Raw genomic sequence first — 20,170 nt, forward strand, 5'->3', positions numbered from 1 at the left:
TTGTCCTTTCTTGTTACCAGTTTTTGTTCCCCTTCCTTTTCCCTGAAATATTAATTCTGTTTCAACCTCTGCTCTTGACTGCTTTCCTGATTTCATTGTGATACAACCTTTGTTTCCAGCCTTTCTTAGACTCTAGCACTGAAAACCTAGTAATGCTGACCTTTATATGGATCCACTCTGTCCCTGACCCTTTACGGACTTTATCAATAAGTCCCAGCTCCTGATCCTCTCCTGACCTATAAATGTTCAAGTGGTCCCAGACTCAAAGTATTTTATTCCAATATCCTGGAAGACTCATGACTGCCCAACTCTTAGAGAGTCCCACCTATGGCACTACCCCTGCTTAACAGAATAATTCTATAACTTTTCAGGATCCTATGAGGCCTGAGTCAAATTGTTTACCTTTTCTCTGTCTCATATTATTCATTATTTAAATAGTGATCACTATTTTACCTGTATTTCTGAGAAGTTATGTGAATTATTTAATGTTTGTAAAACAATTTGAATAGGTATAGTACTCCATAAATACCAGCTAGTATCATCTTCACTGCTTAAGAAGCTCCAGTAATTCATAATCCACTATTATATAGGCAAAAATAGTCTTTTCCTATGCTATAATTACACAGAATTTATGTAAAATGCATGCAATCTTTAAAATCTGAAGTCATTTAACAGCAGCAATTCATATTTCATAGCTATAATGAAACCATTTTCATTACTGTTGGAAAAAAATAATCTACTACTGCTTGGAACACTGGCCTGGAAGACATATTTGTAGCAATTTTTGGGTTCCTCACATGGCATATATGACCTAAGGAATTAATGATGAACCTGCTAATACTTTCTAAGTTTTAAAAATTATCTTTGGCTTTAGATATTTCATTTCTCATTTTTCTCAGGACTATAATCTTTTCTTCTCACGCAATTTGCTTGTACAAAAGTTTCCTGAAGTCAAAACATGCTCTGTCAAGAGATAGCACTTTAATGTGGTGGTAATTAAGATAGAACTGCCATGCAATTTGTGCAAAGCAGAAATCACTACATGTTAAGTGGACTTAATTATTTTAAATTATGTAAACTCATCTCATGACAGTAGACAGGAGTAGTACAGTGTATTCATAAGCAATATAATTCGAGTTGATATTACTATATTATTAAAACATAATAAAATTTTTCTTAGTCTTATTTATTGTTTACATGTTGAAAAAACTGTGTTCATTATAAAGGCAAAAGTGTTTTCTCAAAAACCATTTTTGCTCATTTAGGTAAAACTCCAGAAGATAGTCAAAGGGACGACCATTGAAAGCCTCAGTGTTTTGCCATCTCACCGAATGAATCCCTACCTCACGCCTCTACCTATCCTTGAAAAAGATGCAAAGAAAGGTCAGTGACCCATTTATTAGATTTGAAATATAGCAGAAAGAGCTCTGAACTAAGTATTAGAAGAACCGACTTCAATATCCAGCTCTGCCACTATCTAGTTGTGTACCTTGTGCAAGTTATTGGACTCCAATAATTCTGACCTCCAGTTTCTTATCAGTTCATATGGTTTGAATTATCTAGCATTTCTATGCTGACTTCTGTGTGTGTATAATCGGCCACAGTCTTTTTCCTGAGTTCTAGGCTTACATCACTACATGCTTTTTTGGACATTTTATTTTATGTTATTTTTAGAGGCAAACAGTGTTAAGTGATTTGCCCAGGGTTACACAGCTCGTAAATATCTGAGGTCAGATTTGCACTCAGGTCCTCTTGACTTCAGGGACACCTTTTTTGGACATTTTAAATGAGATGTCCTACAGGTATCTCGATTTCATCATGCCCAAAACAGAACACAGTTCTGGATAGTCCGTATCTTACTTCCCATTCTGTCTTCCCTACTGTGGTTCCACGTATGAATACTGTCTTAAATCATGATATACTACTTTCATGTTTCACTAACTACTGATTTCTTGAATTCTCGCACTCCCACCCCCTACAGATACTTTCTTCTGTTTCTCACCCATAAATCTTCATCCATGGGTAACTCTTGCCAACTGTTTTCTCAATATCAACTTCAGAGCTACTGAGAAAATCGTGACATTGACATCTTCTCTCTTGGTGATTATGTCAGCTTCCATGAGTTCACTTATCCTCTCTTTGCAGAAGGTTCTCTAATTAATCTATATCCAACCCAAACCTGTCTCTTTAGTTTCAATTGTGCATTCCCAATTAATTACTGAACATATCCAATGGGATGATCCATAGGCTTATCAAACTCAATATGTGCAAAACAGAATTCATTATCTTTCCTGTTAAACTCAACAATCCTCCATATTTTGCTATTTTTGTTGAGGTCACCCATCCTTCCAGGAACTCAGGTTTCTAACTTCAGATTCGTCATTCTTTTCTTTTTCTCTCATCTTATATATCCATTCAGTTGCTAAATATCATTCATTCCGACACTACAAAATTTCTCACATCCACCCCCTTCACTCACGTGACCTATTTCAGGGCCTCATAACATCTTACCTGAACTATAGGAGTCTAGGTCTTGCTTGGTTCATAGTAGACATTTAATAAAAGTTTATTGACTAACTGGACAGCCTCCTAATTGTCTTTCCTGCTTCCACAATCTCCCTTTTCCACACAGTTATCAAAGTAATCTTCATAAAGTAGAGATCTGACCCTTCTCAGAAATCTGCAGGGGCTCTCAATTGTCTCTAGAATAAAGTACAAACTCCTCATTTTGGCATTGAAGGTCCTTCATAATTTGACTCAATCTTGTCTTTCCAAGTTTATTCACTTTGCTCCCCTTCATGCACTCTATTTTTCCAGCTAAACTGGACTATTTGCTGTTTATCAAACTTGCTTCATGCTCTCTTGCCTCTGAGGTTCCTCCTCGTACCTGGCCCACACTTTCTCCTCCCTTCTGTGTCTCTAAGGCTTGGCTCAGGCATCACCTCTCCTTTGTGAAACTCTCCTTTTGGGGTCTCTTTTTCTTTTGAAGTTACCTTATATTTATCTCTATGTTTGTATGTTGTATTTTCCAGAAGATGTAAGTTGCTTAAAGGCAGGGGGCTCTTCATTTTTGCCTGTATCTCTAGTGCCTAGCACAATGAATGGCATACAGCAGCTACTTTAGAAATGCTTGTTGAGGAGGACATAGCCAAGATGTGGCCTAAGGGCAGGGACTCACCTGTTTATTAGAATAAACAATATTAGAATAATGCCTTAAAATGAATTCTGGAGCGACAAAACCAATAAAAGGAAGGGGTGAAACAATTTTCTAGCCCAGGATAACTTGGAAGGTTGGCGTGAAAGGTCTATCTCACTGGAATGAGAGTGGAGTATAGTCCAGTGCATCCACAGGCAAGCCAGCAGTAGGTCATTGTGATGACTGAATCAGAGATGGTAAGGGGGTCAAGCAGTTGGTCAGAAGGAGAATATAGAGGACCCTTGATGGAATTGAGAGCAGGATTCTCTTGCATGACTGATGCATGGTTCCAGGTTACAATTCCAAGATAAAGAGTAGTGCTAGCAGGAACAAGGACCCTGGTCACAGTTCCAGTGAAAAAGAGTCACTGATAGACCAGAGCACAGGCCAGGAGAACAGTGACCACACCTCTCCTTAGATCATGCCACCTTGGAAGAATTGAAAACTTACAGACCCCAAAATTAGCTCTGAAAACAGCAGCACAAAAAACTTGAAGCTTGGGACAGTGCTCCCTCCACCTAGGAGCAAAGCCCAATTTTACCGTAAAGTTAAAAGTGAAGAAATGGGCTGGAAAAATAAGTAAACAATAGCAAAAAAGAACCTAACCATAAAAAACTATGGTGACAAGGATCAAAACACAAACTCAGAAGAAAATAACAAAATCAAAGCAGCTACATTCAATGCTTCAAAAAAAATGTGAATTTATCTCAGGCCCTGAAAGAGTTCAAAGGGATTTTATAAATCAAACAAGAGAGGTAGAGGAAAATGGGAAAAGAAATTAGAGTGATGAAAGAAAATCATGAAAAGAATTAACAGCTTTGTAAAGGAAACAAAAAAAAGTACTGAAGAAAAGAACAACTTAAGAAACAGAATAAGACAAATGATAAAAGAAGCACAAAAATTCACTGAAGAAAAAGAGTCTTTACAAGTAGAATTGACCAAGTGGAAAAGGAAGTCCAAAAGCTCACTGAATAATAATTCAAAAATTTTCAAATTCAAATAGTTCAAAATTTCAAATTCAGAATAATTCAAAAATTAGAATTGAGTAAGTGGAAGTTAATTACTCCATGAGACATCAAGGAACAATAAAATTAAATCAAAAGAATGAAAAAAATAGAAAAAATGATGAAATGTCTCATTGGGAAAACAACTGATCTGAAAAATAATTCCAGAAGAAATAATTTAAGACTAATTAGACAACTTGAAAGCCATGATTGAAAAAAAAACCTAGATATCATATTTCAAGAAATTATCAAGGAAAACTACCCTAATATTTTAGAACCTGAGGATAAATTATAAACTGAAAGAATCCATCAATCACCAAAAATGAAAATTTCTAGGTATATTTTAGTCAAATTCTAAAGCTCTCAAGTCTGACTGTAGTCACACAAAAACAATTCAAATATCATGGAGTCACAGTAAGGATAACACAAGATTTAGCAGCTTCTACATTAAAGGACTGAAAAGACTGGAATATGATATTCTAGAGGGCAAAGGAACCAGGATTACAACCAAGAATCATCTACCCAGGAAAACTTGAATATAATTCTTCAGAGGGGGAAAAAATGGACATTTAATGAAATTGAAGACTTTCAAGGATTCCTGATAAAAAAAACAGTTGAATAGAAAATTTAACTTTCAAATACAAGATTCAAGAGAAGAATAAAAAGGTAAACAGGAAAAATAAATCAAAAGAGATTCAATAAGACTAAATGAACTGTGTATATTCCTACATGGGAAGATGATATTTGTAAATATAAAGAACTTTATCATTAAGTAGTTAGAAGGAGTATACATAGACAGAAGGCAAAAGTGTGAGCCAACTATGATGAGATGATGTCCAAAAAAAAATTAAATTAAGGAGAAAAGGGGATGCATTGGGAGAAGGGAGAAGTGAAAAGGGATGAATTAAATTACCTCATATAAAAGAAGCACAGAAGCTTTTACAATGCAAGGGAAATGGGAGAGGGTTGGCAGGCAACATTTGAATCTTACTCTTATTGAAATTGGCTCACAGGGGGAATAACGTACATTTAGTTGAATATAGAAAGCTGTCTTATGCTACAGGGAAGTTGGAAGTGGGGCAGATTAGAGAACGAGAGTGGAGCTGATAAAATAGAGGGCAGATTGGGTGAGGGAGTGGTCAGAAGCAGAAACTTTTGAGGAGAGAAAAGATGAAAGGAGAGGGAGCGAGAAAGAGAAACAGGGGGAAAATCAGGATGGAGGGAAATACACAGTAATCATAACTGTGAATATGAATGGGATGAATTCACCCATAAAAAGCAGATAACAGAGGAGATTAACAACCAGAATCCTATAACATGTTGTTTACAAGAAACACACTTGAAGAAGAGTGTTACTCTTACACAAAGAGTAAGGGTAAAGAGCTGCCACAAAGTCTATTATGCTTCAACTGAAGTAAAAAAAAAACAAAAAAACAAGTAGGTGACAATCATGATCACAGACAAAGCAAAAGCAAAAGTAGATCTAATTAAGACATAAGCAGAGAAACTACATTTTGCTAAAAGCTAGCGTAGATAATGTCATAATATCCATACCAAACATATATACACCAAATGGTATAGCACCCAAATTCTGGACTTAGACAGTAAAACTATACTAGTGAGGGAACCTCAGTTTTCCCCTCTCAAAATTAGATAAATTTAACCAAAAAGTAAGCAAGAAAGAAGTTAAGGAAACAAATAGAATTTTAGAAAAGTTAGATATGATAGACCTCTGGAGAAAATTTGATGGGAATGGAAAGGAATATGCCTTTTCCTCAGTATACTCGACACTTACACAAAAATTGCCCACGTATTGTGGCATAAAAACCTCACAACCAAATGCAGAAAATCAGAAATATTTAATGTATCCTTTTCAGATCATAACACAATAAAAATTACATTCAATAAAGGCTTGGAAATAGATGAAAAATGAATTGGAAACTAATCTAATCCTAACGAATGAGTATATCAAAGAACAAATCATAGAAATAATGATTTCATTAAAGAGAATGACAATGAGACAATATATCAAAAGTTATGGGATGCAGAAAATTTATAAGAAAAAATGTTTACACCAGTAAAATAAAGAGCACATAAGTGAATTGGGCATGCAACTAAAAAAATTAGGAAAAAAACCAATTAAAAATCCCCAATTAAACACCAAATTGGATATCCTGAAAAATCAAAGGAGAGATTAATAAAGTTGAAAGTAAGAAAGCCATTAAACTAATAAATAAAAACTAGGAGCTGGTTTTATTGAAAAAAAATCTGATAAAATAGATAAACCATTGGCTATTCTGAGTTTTTTTAAAAAGAAGAAAACCAAATTGCCAGTATCAAAAATGAAAAGGGTGAATTCATCACCAATGAAGATGAAATTAAAGAGGGATTTTTAGGAGCTATTTTGTCCAAATATATGTGAAGAAATATAACAAGCTAAGTGAAATGGAAGAATATTTGCTAAAATTTAAATTGCCCAGATTAACAAAAGAGAAAATCAAAGACTTAAATAATACTTATCTTAAAAAAAATAAATTGAACAAACCATCAATGAGCTCCCTAAAAAAAAAATCCCCAGGACCTGATGGTTTCACAAGTAAATACTACCAAGCATTTAATGAGAAGTTAATTCAATATAAACTATTTGGGAAAATATGCGAAGAAAGAGTCCTATCAAATTCTTTTATGACACAAATATGGTGCTGATACCTAAACAAGGAAGAGCAAAAACAGAGAAAGAAGCCTATAGAACAATCTTACTAATGAATGTTGATGAAAAATTTTAAATAAAATACTAGCAGTGAGATTATGGCAAAATATCACAAAGATCAGACTATAACCAGTTGAGATTTATACCAGGAATGCAGGACTTGTTCAATTTTAGGAAAACTATCAACATAATTGATCCTCTCAGTAACAAAAACAACAAAAGTAATATTATTATCTCAATAGATTCAGAAAATACTTTTAACAAAATGCAACACTCATTCCTATTTAAAAATGACAAATGTTGGAGGGGATATGAGAAAACTGGAACATTAATACAGGGTTGGTGGCATTGGGAGCTGATCCAGCCATTCTGGAGAGCAATTTGAACTATGCTCAAAAGGCTACAAAACTGTGCCTACTTTTTGACCCAGAAATACAATGACTAGGTCTGTATCCCAAAGAGATTTTTAAAAAGGGAAAAGGATCTAAATGTACAAAATTCTGAAAATGGCTCCTTTAGTGGTGGCAAAGAACTGGAAATTGAGGAGATGCCCATCAATTGGGAAATGGCTTAAATAGTTGTGGTATATGGTTGTGATGGAATACTATTGTAAAAGGATGAGCAGGGAGCTTGCAGAAAAAAAAGCATGGAAAGACTTACATGAACCGATGCCAAGTAAAGTGACCAGAATCAAGAGAACTCTGCATACAGCCCCAGCAATATTATACAATGATCAGCTATGAATGACTTAGCTGGTCTCAATAATACCAATGCTTTGGCATCTAAGACAGTGCCAAAGTACTCATAATGAAAAATACTATCCACCTCCAGAGAAAGACTTGATGTAGTCTGAATACAAATAGAAGCATACATTTTTTTTTGTCTGCGTTTTCTTCACAACATGACTAACACGGAAGTATGTTTGAACTGCTACACATGTGTGACCTACTCAGATTGCATGCCTTCTCAGTGAGAGGAGGGAAGAGGAAGAGATCAAAAGAATTTGGAACTCAGAATTTTTTTTAAAAAAAGAATGTTAAAAATTTTATGTAATTGAAAATAAATAAATAATAAATTAAATTAAATTGAAAAAAAATTTTAAATGAAATATTTTTTAAATGAATTGAATTGAACCACTACAGATTATTTTATATATTTTCAGTTAAGCTGTCAATGTACCTCAAGAGTTCTTCTGCTCTCCCTATTTTTTTCTCTTTTCTCCATTATCAGACATATCCCAGATGACTAAACTTGGCACTTCCTTGGAGAAGTCAGAGACTCTCTTTTGTGTTCCCCTCAGCCTCCTACCATTTTCGCAAAACATCTAAGAGTCATTCTCTACCCTCTCTTTCCAATTGATTCCAGAACAAAAAGGAGATTCTTCTTACTCACTAAGGCTAGTCCTTCCACTTTCACTGTTGGTTTCTCAGCTACCTACCACCTCCTAGACCTGGCTCCAGAAATTGATCTCTTTCTCTCAGGTGTCCTTCTCCTCTTCCAGCTTTTCTTTTTCTATCTACAAATACCCACAGGTCTTCCTTTTACTTAAAAAAAGTCTTCCCTTTATCCTTCTACCTCATTTAGCTATCACCCCAGCTGTCTCCCCTCATTCATTTGGAAAAGCCATCCATACACAATTGCTTAGTATGCCTTGTCTCCTTAACAATCTTGGCTTCTATGATTCTTCCCTCATCACTATAATCTCAATCTTGGATCTGCCCTGTCATTCTACTAGAGCTCTCAGCTTTCTGGTGACATCCTAGAAAGGCCAACCCAATAGCCTTTTTTCAGTTCACATTTTTGTTGACCTCTCTGTAGCATCTAACACTGTTAATCACTTTAGAAATTCCGCTTTCTTCAGAAACAAGATTTTCTTCTTCCCTCAAAAAGCACTTTTTCTATATCCTTTGCTGACTTTGTATGTTCTTTCTGACCCCTTACTGTGGATATTCCTCTCGCATCTGTGCTCTCCTAACTTCATTGGATCATGGGCTTAGACCTGAAAGGAATATTAGGTACTGTTGAGATTAACTCCCTCATTTTATAGATGAGGAAGCTGGAGATCAGAGACTTTGGGTCACACATCTTGTAAGGTAAAATTTACGTTACAAAATTTACCTAACAAATCCTGTAAGGTAAGATCTGAACTTAGTTCTTCCTGCTTTTCTTTTTCTTCTGTCCCCCTAGAAAAGCTTATTTGCTCCAATTCAGTTAACACACCTGTGCAGTTAACTGAAATCTCTATCTTTAACCAACATTCTTAAGCACCTACTGTGTTCCAAGACCTGTGCAAAGGACAAAAGGAAAAAAATGAAAACAGACCTTACATTCTATCAGGGGAGACACTATGTACAAATATAAGTATGTACAGAATACAAAGATAAATTTGAAATGAACACTAGTAGTGAAGGGAATCCAAAAAAACCCTCTAGAGGAAGGCAATATTTGACCTGAGGTTTGAAGGGAACTAGACATTCTAAGAAATGGAGGGGAGGAAGAACAACACTCAAGGGATGGAGGGGAACAAGGAACAGTAACAGGTGCAAAGGTGCAGATAGGAGATGGAATGTCCAGAGAGAAAACTTGCTGAAATGGAAAGAACATTGAATTTGGAATGGGAAGACCTGAATTGTAATCATGTGTGAACTTGACCTCTCAGGGCCTTAGTTTCCTCATGTATAAAATGAGTTCTAACTTCTCTTCTAGTTTTAAATCCTATGACATGATCCTAGCATATCAAGTTGAACCTCTGAATGCTTTCCCCTGTAGAAACATTATAAAGTATGACAGTTTCTAGGAATTACCTGAGTATGTATGTATATGTATGTACTCAGGTAATTCGTGCTTAATAGGCACTTGTGGGCTGGGCTACTGACAAACTGCTATGTGAAAAATGTGTTCTAAGTTCCAGTCAACTACCTTACCAACACATTTTTTGAATGCAACTTGCAGTTACACCTATGAAAGAATGCCAAGATCCATATCTAGGCCTTAGATCCCACTGATCTAAAATCAACTCCCAAGCTTCTTTTAACAGGAACTTTTCTCCTCACAAGGTAACTTTTCTCATTCCAAGGGAACCTTACCTTGTATACTAAGACTCTCTTGCCTTGTAAATTACCCTTTAATTTTTAATTTCACTTTTACCTGTATTAATAAAGTTATCCTTTTTTGGGTTAGAATCAGTATAAAACCTGAATGGTTTATGTAGCTATTTTTTCTTGGATTCAAATGATTCAAAGTAATTTATGTAATTTTATAAAAAGAAATGTTATATTATACTTATATGTCTAGAAAGTCTATAGAAAGATTTTTAGAATTTCTAGAACTCATAGAACAAATTAATGATAATGTGTGTTGAGAGTTTTACAAGTCTTAAAGCATTAGCTATTATTATTACTATTATTTTTATTTAAACATCAGCTCATGTCCTGTCCTACTATTTTAAAGGTATTTTGAGTATGATTCAACGAGGACTGATCCCACCAGCAGCAAAGATTACTTTAGAAACTCCACCTATTATACCTAAAAATGCTTTCTTTCATTCTTTTAAACCACCTAAGACAAAAACTGTAGGTGAGTGTTATTATCTATGTACAACTGGGGAGTAAATAAATTATATTTCAGGAAAAATTAGAATACTTATACTTAGCTAACATATTCAGTGTTTATACAAGGAGTCTTTTCAAAAATCTCAGAACTTATGAGAAAATCAGAGGGCAATTGAAATGACTTTGAGCTGCAGCTCACTGAATAAAAATCTCCAACATCATCAACTCCATTCAGTTCAATAAACCTGTTAATTGGTGACTCTAGACAGAGCTCTGTATAGCATCTTTTGAGTACTGCAAAGATTAGATGAAATTTAATCCTTGTAGTGAAGGAGGAAAATGTGAAATGCACACAAAAAGCAGTAAAATAAAGGAAATTTTTATTAACACTAAATTAAATACTGATATAAACAGAGATACAAGTAAAATACTATATGAGGGGAGTTAGGTCATTACTGAGGTGGGTGGGAGGGAGAATCAGCAAAGCTTCTTGAAGTAGATTGCTTTTGATTCAGACTTCATAGGCTATATGAGGATTTAAAGGTGGAGTAGCAGAGAAGTATGCTCAAGGCACAAGGAACAGCATGAGCAAACACATGGAGGCAGGAAAACATAGGGCACGTGTGGGTGATTACAGGCATTCTAGTTTGTTTGCAATTTAAGACTGGAAAGTGCAGAGTATGACAGATAGTAGTGTGAAGTTAGGAAGTTTGTCTTAAAGTGGTAATGAGGACCTCTTGTAAAATAGTCACCAGGGAAGTAAAGAGTAGGGGAAAGATATGAGATATTTCAGTAGTAGAATCAACAGAACTTGGCAACTGACAGAATATAAGAAGTGAGGAAGGATGGAGTCAGTGATGACTTGAAGGTTTCAGCCACTTGTAACTGGACTTGTTCTGTTTGGTCAAGAAGACAAACCAGGTGTAATGGGTGGGAGTTGTAAAGAAGCCAATGTAGGTGAGATATCAGGAAACCTTCCTAACCATTATAGCTAAATCACCTAAGGCAGACTGGGCTGCCTTGGGGGCAGCAGATTCTCCCTCCTTGGAGGAGTTTTTAAGCAGTGTCTGAATGACCACTTGACCAGTGTATGGTGACCAGTACATCATAGTGGAGGTTCCTGGGGTATATGTTTTTGGACTAAATGGCCATAAAATTTCCTTCCCACTCTCAAATTTTGTGATTCCAGGATGGGCTGAATAGTAAAGTCAGAAGGAGGAAGAGGTTTGGAGGAAAAGATAATAAACTAGGCTTTTATAAGATTGAGGTTCCAATGGGTCATATCAAAAGAAAGATCCTATAATCGGTTTAAGTATCCATTACAGTGACACTACAGGAGACCTACAGATACATTCAGATGTCACTGTTTCTAAAAAAGTCAGATCCCTCTTCTCTTTGTTTGGACTAGGAGTCAAACAAGCTTGGTCAAATCACTTACTCTCTCTGGACCTCAGTTTCTTCATATGCCCTAGCTATCCCATGAAATTGTTGTGAGGGTCAAATGAGATACTGTCTATGAATGTAGTTCCAAAATTGCAGAGTTCTGCACAAATATAAGGTTTCATTATTATTATTACAGCTGACTTTTACAGGTCTTTGCAGAATTCTTCACATACTTTTAAGTTAGTGTACTGTTCAGCACTCATGCTGCCTGGTGGAAATGTCTTGTTGTTTTCTTGATGTTGAGTTTTAAAATGTCAATGGAATTTCTCAATCACCCATCATTATTTAGTGACATGATTTTGATATTGATCATGCAAAATGAGACAGCAATAAATTGTAATTTGGTTGGGTGACAGGACCATTGAGAAGGTGAGGAGGGGAGGTGGTGAGAAGTTATTGTAGCTGACCTGATCTGTATGCTTGTGTGAACTCCCACATAACGTTTTTGTAACATAGTAGGCCAGGGCATAGTCATATGTGTTCAGTTATTCAGTGAAACTCTCCACATGTAATCTACTATTCTGTCAGCTGTGTGCTCAGGGAGTAAGATGGAAAATATTACTATTGTTTCTAATGTCATTTTGTACTTTGAAGATTCTGGTGTGTGTTACTTAAATTCTCAGTCTTCACACAAGTGTAGTGATCTGAATTGTTTTTATTATACGTATAGTGAACTAATGTTTAGATTTCGCAAGTAAAACTTCACTATACTAGTTAAAGTTTATGAACTTGATTTTGGTTGCAATATAAGTGATGAGGATTAGGATTGAGTCTCTCATTTGTGCAGTTAAACTAATAACTGACTGGATACATAGATCTCATCTCATGTCAGTTCTGGTTCCTAAGAACTGGAGAGAACACAAAAGACTCTTCAATGAATTACTATGTTTGCTTAACAAATATATCATGGATTCTATCCAAATCTAAACATACTGTACAATATCCAAAATTAAAATGTACCTTAAGCTAAAAAATCTATTTTGCATACGTAGAACTATCTACCCAAAACATCAGAAACTTGGAATCTAGATAAAGAAGATGAACATGATGGTACAGATTTTTATGATGAAGCCTGCACAACACCTGTGAAATGGTGATCCCCCACTTGAAGTAATCTTTTACTCTTCTACATTAATAGGTCAAGCAGAATTAAGTGACTTTGTTTGTGATCTTAACTTATTCTAAAAGTAAGCTGAATTTTTAGCTTAATTTTTGGTTTTGAAAGGATGGAATCTTCAACAAGAGGGCACCAAAATATCTTTAAAACATGAAACTTCTCTTAAAAAGCATTAAGCGCATATATATATATATATATGTATATATGTATATATATATATGTATATATATATATATACATATATATACATATATATATATGTATATATATTCTTGACATATCTGTAGAGATCTGTAGAGATCCATATGCTTGGATGAAAACATACCAAATACTACAGCTTTATTTGCAAACAAACTTCATTAAGAAGACAAGGAACTCAAATTAAATAATTGATTCCAAGGAGGAATGGAGTAGGTGGGCTTTGAGAAGGAGCTTGCAGTGGTGGGGAGGAGAGAATAAACAGAATTGGGACACAACATTCTCAGGATCCTAGTGGCATTAGGAGAAAAGTGAGGGAGGAGAGTTGAGACTTGAAACAGAATTAGGAGAAATTGGTGCAGAAGTTGTTTATTTGAAGCCCTGTAGGGAGAGAGAACAAAGGATCAAGGCCTTGGGGCTGACCAAGACTTGTCCTAGACACAAAGCTATAAAGTAGTTCAAATTTGTCCCCTCTTTATACTCTTTACTTCTCTCCTGGCCAACAGTGACTAGTTTTCCCATATCTGGTGCTCTATTCCTTGGAATCTCTTCTAAAATCTTAATAAGGATAAGTTAGTCAGGAAAAGGGCCAAAGATCTTTTCATATCAATACAGAACTCTTAAAGAGAAAAGTCTCTCAGACTGAAAAGAGTGAAACTCCAATGAGAGAGCAACAGGCAGCAGGACTGATATTTGGGGAAATATGCCCAACACTTCTGCAAATCACAGTTGTTAACATCAGTCCTGGGGCATAGCCACGTTTAGGGAGAAGCGTGTCGGAGGAGGAATTAAAGAATGAAACAAAGAAATAACATTCACAAAAATGGAAGGAAAACCAGAAAGTGAGTGTGATGTCTAGAATCCAAGGGAAGGCAGAGTTTCAAGACGGAGAAGGTGCCCTACAGTATTAAATGTAGCTGACAGGTCAAGGAGGATGAGGACTGAGAGAAAGTCCGGATTTAGTGATGTGGGCACCTTCAGCAGTGTAGCTTGGGAAGCTGGTGGGCATGAAAACTGATTGTAGAGGCATACAGTGAATGAGTGCTGAGGAAATTAAGAGAAAGATAGTGTGGCAGCAAAGGTTAAGTTAATTAATAAGCATTTATTCAGTATTTACCATATGTCAGGCACTCTGCTAACTGCTGGGGATACAAGGAAAGACAAAAATCGCCTCTGCCAGAGAGGTCGTTGATTAAAACTTTTGCTAGAAGATTAAAGAGATTAAAAACAACAATTTATGTTTTTTTATTCTATTTCTAATGGTCCTGTGAATTGTGTAATTTATATAATACAAATACGTAGTCTTGTTCACTATCAGCTGTTTCCTTTGAATATCTGAATGGAACAGAAATGTAACAAGAAATGGGGAGGAAATAAAACAGAAAGTTCCTATATTCAAGGAATTCCTTTCTACATCTTTCATTACGGCCATTGGCAATAATAATGATGGAACTTTGGTCCATACTTAGTACAAAAAAATAGAAGGCTTGTTTTACTAGAATCTTATGTACTACTGAGCAATAGAAGGTGGATGTTCTGTGCCAAAGACTGACAAGTATATTGTTGAACTTTACTTAATGCAATCACTATGCACTGAATTCTATTTTAAATAATCTGTGGGGGCTGCCAATGAGAGTTAAAGGAATTCTATTTTGTAACAGTAACAATTACCCTCCAATATTCCAGTTTAAAAAAACCAGATTTTTCAGGCATGGCATATTCTTAAAAATGGGTAACTTTGCATTCCGTAGTCCCCATTAATTTCTACAGCCTAATATCATCCTATGTGAAGTCAATGACAGGAGATATTTTATTACCTTGATACAGGAAGATTTGAAAATGCCCTGTCAGTGGTTGATATAGATACAGTTAACCTCCCCAAATCCAGAGGTGTGACAGTGAAGGTTCCTGCAGTAATGAGCGACAGAGCTCCATCTTCATCCAGGATCTCTTTCTCATCAATTTTGAAAACACAGCCGATAACAAAATCAAAAATGACCCCTCGAGTTAAATCTAAAATTGAGGTATTTATATTTTTATTTCTAAATAAAGATAAAATGTTTCAGTTCATAATTTTCGCAATTTATTTCGTGGTTGCATGCATATATTTGTTCTTGTAGTTGTTAAGTTTCATGTACTGACATGAGGATTTTGAACTGCTGGCTTACATGTTTTGAAAATATTCTAAGGAACTAATGAAATATTTTATTGGTGTGTAAAAACAAACATAGAAAGGAAATTTAAGGTACTTCAAATTTTTCGTAGAATAATTGTTTTATTCCACAGAGGAGAAAGGTAAATTCTCTATTGCAAAATGGAAAGACGTCTCATTGTTCATAACCTATTAGAGCTGAATATGTATTTCTATCTGTTTTAAAGTGCTAGACTTTGGTAATATGGCCTTACCAGTTTATATTTCTGGATCAGATACAAACTTGTGATAATTAAGACTTTTTTTTACATAGAAAGAGGACAGCTGGCATAATGGTGGTTTCTCATTCTGTCATTTTACAGCTGTGTCCTAGCTAAAAGAACTGTACGGTTGTAGCACAGAAGACCTTGTTTAATCCCACTGAATCTACAAACTGGATTCTTCTCCCTGTCTTCTTCAAACATTTTATCTTCCCATTCCTCAAAAAAATTTTTTTTGAGATTTTTCACTCTTTCCAGCTTCTATGTTGTGATTTCCCCTTAAGAAATTTTCTGCCTGTTTATGTATCAGGGTGTCATGTGATGCTGCAGTTGCCATGGCAAATATTTGTGTTTCATGAAAAATGTGTGTTAAAAATCAATGTAAATGGCTAAATCCCAAGACAGACGTGCCTTCAGGCCAATGTTTCTTATGTATCATTATTGTTTCAAACTCAGCTGTTTAACAGGCTGTGAGAGGGCTATAGGCTAGATGTGCACAAAGACCGTGATAAGAGCATGAGAAGCACCTGTTTTTACTCCCATCATATTCAAGTACAAATCCTAGTGTGTAATGGGAACCCAATCTACAGGTAATGCAAGTATTGTGCCTGGATTTGGGTTGTTTTGTTGCCTGATATTCTCTCCCCCCAACCCCCAAACTTGACAAAATGGTGACAAGGAGCTATTTTCTTGCTGCTAATTAGCCTTAGCCTTAATTTCCCCTGCTGTTGAGTTCACATAGCTTTTGTTTACTGCTAGAAGCTGTAGGATTTCCAGCTATTCCCTGTGGCCCCAAATTGGTACCACATCTTTGAATTGGCTTTTCTATCCTAAATGTAGACTCTCAATCTTCTCTGGGTTGTACTTAGTATGTGGAAATTTAAAAAGCCAGCAGACCTAGTGCTCCTGCCTGTTTCAACATACTGGAACATATTGAAATGATACAATGGTGGCCAGTTCTCACCTTTGGGGATATTTGATACAAACCCCCTTCTTCTTCTAGAACTAAGATATTTGCCTCCTGTTTGAAATATGTTCGCTTTGTCCAACCGTCTGCTGTCTTTCTTCAGACCAAACAGTACCCTTAGTAAATAGATCATTTATGTCCTGTTCTATAAAAGGCTTCTGACTATTAACTCCTGTCTGCACAGAAAGACAGAGCAGGCGGGCACAGCAGGAGAAGCACTGGAAAACTCTGTGTGTTGTATTTGTTTTGCAGAATTGCCCATGAGAGTCATTTTGATTCAGACAGTGTCTCATTCTACATTGTAGGGAAGAAACAGATGTCTGGGGTCAAGAGGGCAGTTTGAAATAAAGGTCTGTAATTTGTGTGACTAGTTAAAATTTGGAGTCTGTCGCCTGATGTCACCTCCTTTAAAATATACTCTTGCTGCAGGGCAGAAGTCACAAAAGCATGTTTGACAGCTGGAGACCTCAACAAAAGTTCTCTGGCCCTATGCACATGGGATGATAGGATCACATATGTGTATACATATACATACACACATATATGTATGATACATATAATCAAATTCTTCTTAAGAAAACGCGCTGTTCATCTAAAACATTATTTCATCTTTTCTTTCTAGATCATCTGGATCACCTTCACAGTCTTCAGATCTGATTGATTCTGAAAAGTTTAGCTTGGTCATGTGACACTCTGACCTTATCCTTAAGATTCAAGAATCAAAGCCCATTTTTTTTTCAAAAAAAGGAAATAATTGCTACAAATTTAATATTCCCCCCTCTTCCCCATTCCCTCACCTACCCCTAAACACTCCTCCTTTGTTCTAGAATCTCAGGAGTCTTGATTTCCAATGGGTGATTCCAAATGAAGTAATAACTACCATTTGTGCTCTTTTAGGGATGCCCAATGTTCCTTCTTTTCTGACTTTCACCTTTGTAGCTCTGCTGCCACTGACTGCTTTTAAGCTGACAGATCAAAGCACTCAGGAACAACAGCATGAGCAATCTGTCTGCAGATACAAACCGCCAGGTAAGAATGAGAAGGTTTCCTAAGGTATTGGAGATTGGCGTGGCCCCACCTCTATTTTCTTGATGAATAAAAAACAAGAGTCAGAATCGCTGCTTTGTTCACAACTCTGCACCTACACATTAACAACACTATTCTAAGAAGGTAATGGGCATTACATCTGACCCATCTGCTCTTCCCAGTTGTAGGAGCATTTGGGTATTGGGTGTGAGGCTGGCTGAATTCCACTGAATAGAGACTTTTTTTTCCTGGAGAGTAGAGAGAAATTTGTCATGGACCTGCAAGCATATGGACTTTTCAGGAAACTTCTTAGCTCAGTACAAATATGTCAATCCATCCAAAACAACTTATGTAAGTTGAGGCTGTGAATCTTAACAGTGACCCTAAAAACAAACAAAAAGTGAGCATTCCTACAAATAAAATGGAATTAGGTGACTTCTTTTGAACCTAGTTGGACCTACATTAACACAAGGCCACTCCAAGCTCCAAAACAAGAAGAGAAAGAATGAGAAAAAAGTGTTGCTATTTACTAGGAAGAGAGAGTAAAGGGAGAGACCAACTCAAGGGAGGAAAGAGATTGCAAAAGACCTCAGATCCTTAAGACTTACCCACTTAGAACTTGTGGTCTCATCAGGTTTGGTGTAATCATTACCTTCATTTTTTTTTCCTGCAATCTTAGATTCGCAGATCTCAAAATGAAAGGGACCTTGAGGTCTATGAGTCACAGAGTCATAGATTTAGAACTGAAAGGGAATTTAGAGACCATCTGCTCTGACTCCCTGCTTTTATAGATGAGAAACCAAAGTCCTAGGAAGAGAAGTCCCAAAGATCACACAGGTACTAAAAACGCAGACCTGAGATTTGAACTCAGATCTGTGTTCAACACCCTTTCCTTTGGACCCCATTGCCTCCCTTTATAGCTCCCTCTTTAATACTCCTTAAGGGTTTGAGGTAATCATAACACTTTTTCCTCCAATACAAGTTCTATGCTGGATCTGAGGGCAAGTAAAGATGCAAGAAGTCCAGCTATATTAATAATAAAAAACCACCTTCTCAACTGACTCACGATTCATTGCAACACTTCCCTCTTCTAAGACCTATTGTTCTGACAGTAATTAAGTAAGAGAGAGATCAGTTATTAGGACCTCATTCCAAAAAGCTGGAATGTAATTAGGTATCTTTTGTAATTAGAATATTGCAAGGCAGTTGCAAAGCTAAGCAAGCAATCTCCTATTACAAGAAAAGCAAGGAAAGCCTTTTGTTTGGGGTAGGGGGAATGTTTTATTCAAAGATGAAAGATGAACCTTTTTCAAGTTGAAGCAACTCTTGTTTCTTTTTGCTTCCATCTATTCTGTCAATAAGAATGATCTTCAGGTGTGAAAAGGTAAAAAATAATAGAGTATTGGCCTTGAAGTCAGAAATACTGGAGATCAAATCCCACCTTTGACATTTACTGGCTATGTGACCACAGGCAAATCATTTTATCTCTCTGAGCCTCAGTTTCCTCATCTGTAAAATGCTGAAAATAATATCTGCAGTATCTACTAAGTAGGGTTGTTCTGGTATTCACATGTCATAACCTATGTAAAGTACTCTGAAAACCTTAAAATACTATGTAAAGGTCAATTATTACTAAGAGAGGAATTGGTATCCAAAATAACCAGAGATAGTAAATTAGCACCTAGTTACTCCAAAACAGGTTCAGATCTCCTGTTCTAGATACATTACAACCCATGATATAGAGCAGGGCATTGCATAAGCTCATTGATGGTGATTTTTGAGTGATCAGAGAGAATAGGATGGTGATGCAAGATTGGAGAGCTGCAAATGTTGTCCTGTTTATCAAAAAGCAGAAAAAGAGAGGTTCTGAAAAGTACAGAATGGTGAGCTAAATGCTGATTCCTAGAAAAGTCTAGAATGTATTATTACATAGATGATTTTTAAACTCTGAGAAAGAGAAGGGTGATTACTGGGAACCAGCACAAAGGTCACTAAAAACAAGATATGCCAGACCACTCAATTTAGAAACATATTGCAAGAAGGATGGCAGATCAGTGTGAATGCTGTAAAAACAGCTTATTTGGATTCCACAAGATATTCAAAAATTTTCTTGTGATATCCCTGAGAAGTAGATGAAGAAATGTAAATGTGGGCTGGATGGTAGCGCAATTAAGTAGATTAATAATTGGTTGAAGCCCCACAGTATTAGTTAGTGGATTGATGTTAACCTGGCAAATCTTTATTGTCATGGCATAGAGTCCTATTTTCAGTCTCATTCTGTTCAGTGATTTAGAAGATATAGATAGCGTAATTATCAACTCATAATTATGTGTACCTCAAAGGGATGCTTTACGCTTTAGATGACAGAATTAGGATCCCAAGAAACAGGTTAAAACACGTTGGACTGAATCTAACAAGATGGTATTTAATATGGATAAAGGTAGAGTCTTCTTCATGAAAACAACAACTATTATACTAACTCAACATGGAGGAAATAGAGGTAGATAGCAGGTCACATGTTAGTCAACAGAAGGTCACTTCTGAAT

The 20,170-nt window shown here is 36.0% G+C and overlaps 1 protein-coding gene across 6 annotated transcripts in view; it reads left to right on the forward strand.

Moving 5' to 3' along the window:
* The window catches only part of IQCH (IQ motif containing H), a 305,076-nt gene that overhangs the window by 113,241 nt on the left and 171,665 nt on the right, over positions 1 to 20,170 (forward strand). For 4 of the 6 annotated variants that reach the window (XM_072614735.1, XM_072614763.1, XM_072614752.1 and 1 more), the window contains 3 exons: positions 1,266 to 1,383; positions 10,361 to 10,486; positions 15,047 to 15,243. In XM_072614735.1, the coding sequence (XP_072470836.1) occupies positions 1,266 to 1,383; positions 10,361 to 10,486; positions 15,047 to 15,243 (441 nt within the window). Of the gene's footprint in view, positions 1 to 1,265; positions 1,384 to 10,360; positions 10,487 to 15,046; positions 15,244 to 17,507; positions 17,628 to 20,170 lie in introns of those variants that run through there. The other 2 variants (XM_072614742.1, XM_072614780.1) reach the window with 2 other exon arrangements.

The sequence above is a fragment of the Notamacropus eugenii genome, chromosome 1, assembly GCF_028372415.1.
Source record: "Notamacropus eugenii isolate mMacEug1 chromosome 1, mMacEug1.pri_v2, whole genome shotgun sequence".
In the NCBI taxonomy this organism is placed as follows: Eukaryota; Metazoa; Chordata; class Mammalia; order Diprotodontia; family Macropodidae; genus Notamacropus; species Notamacropus eugenii.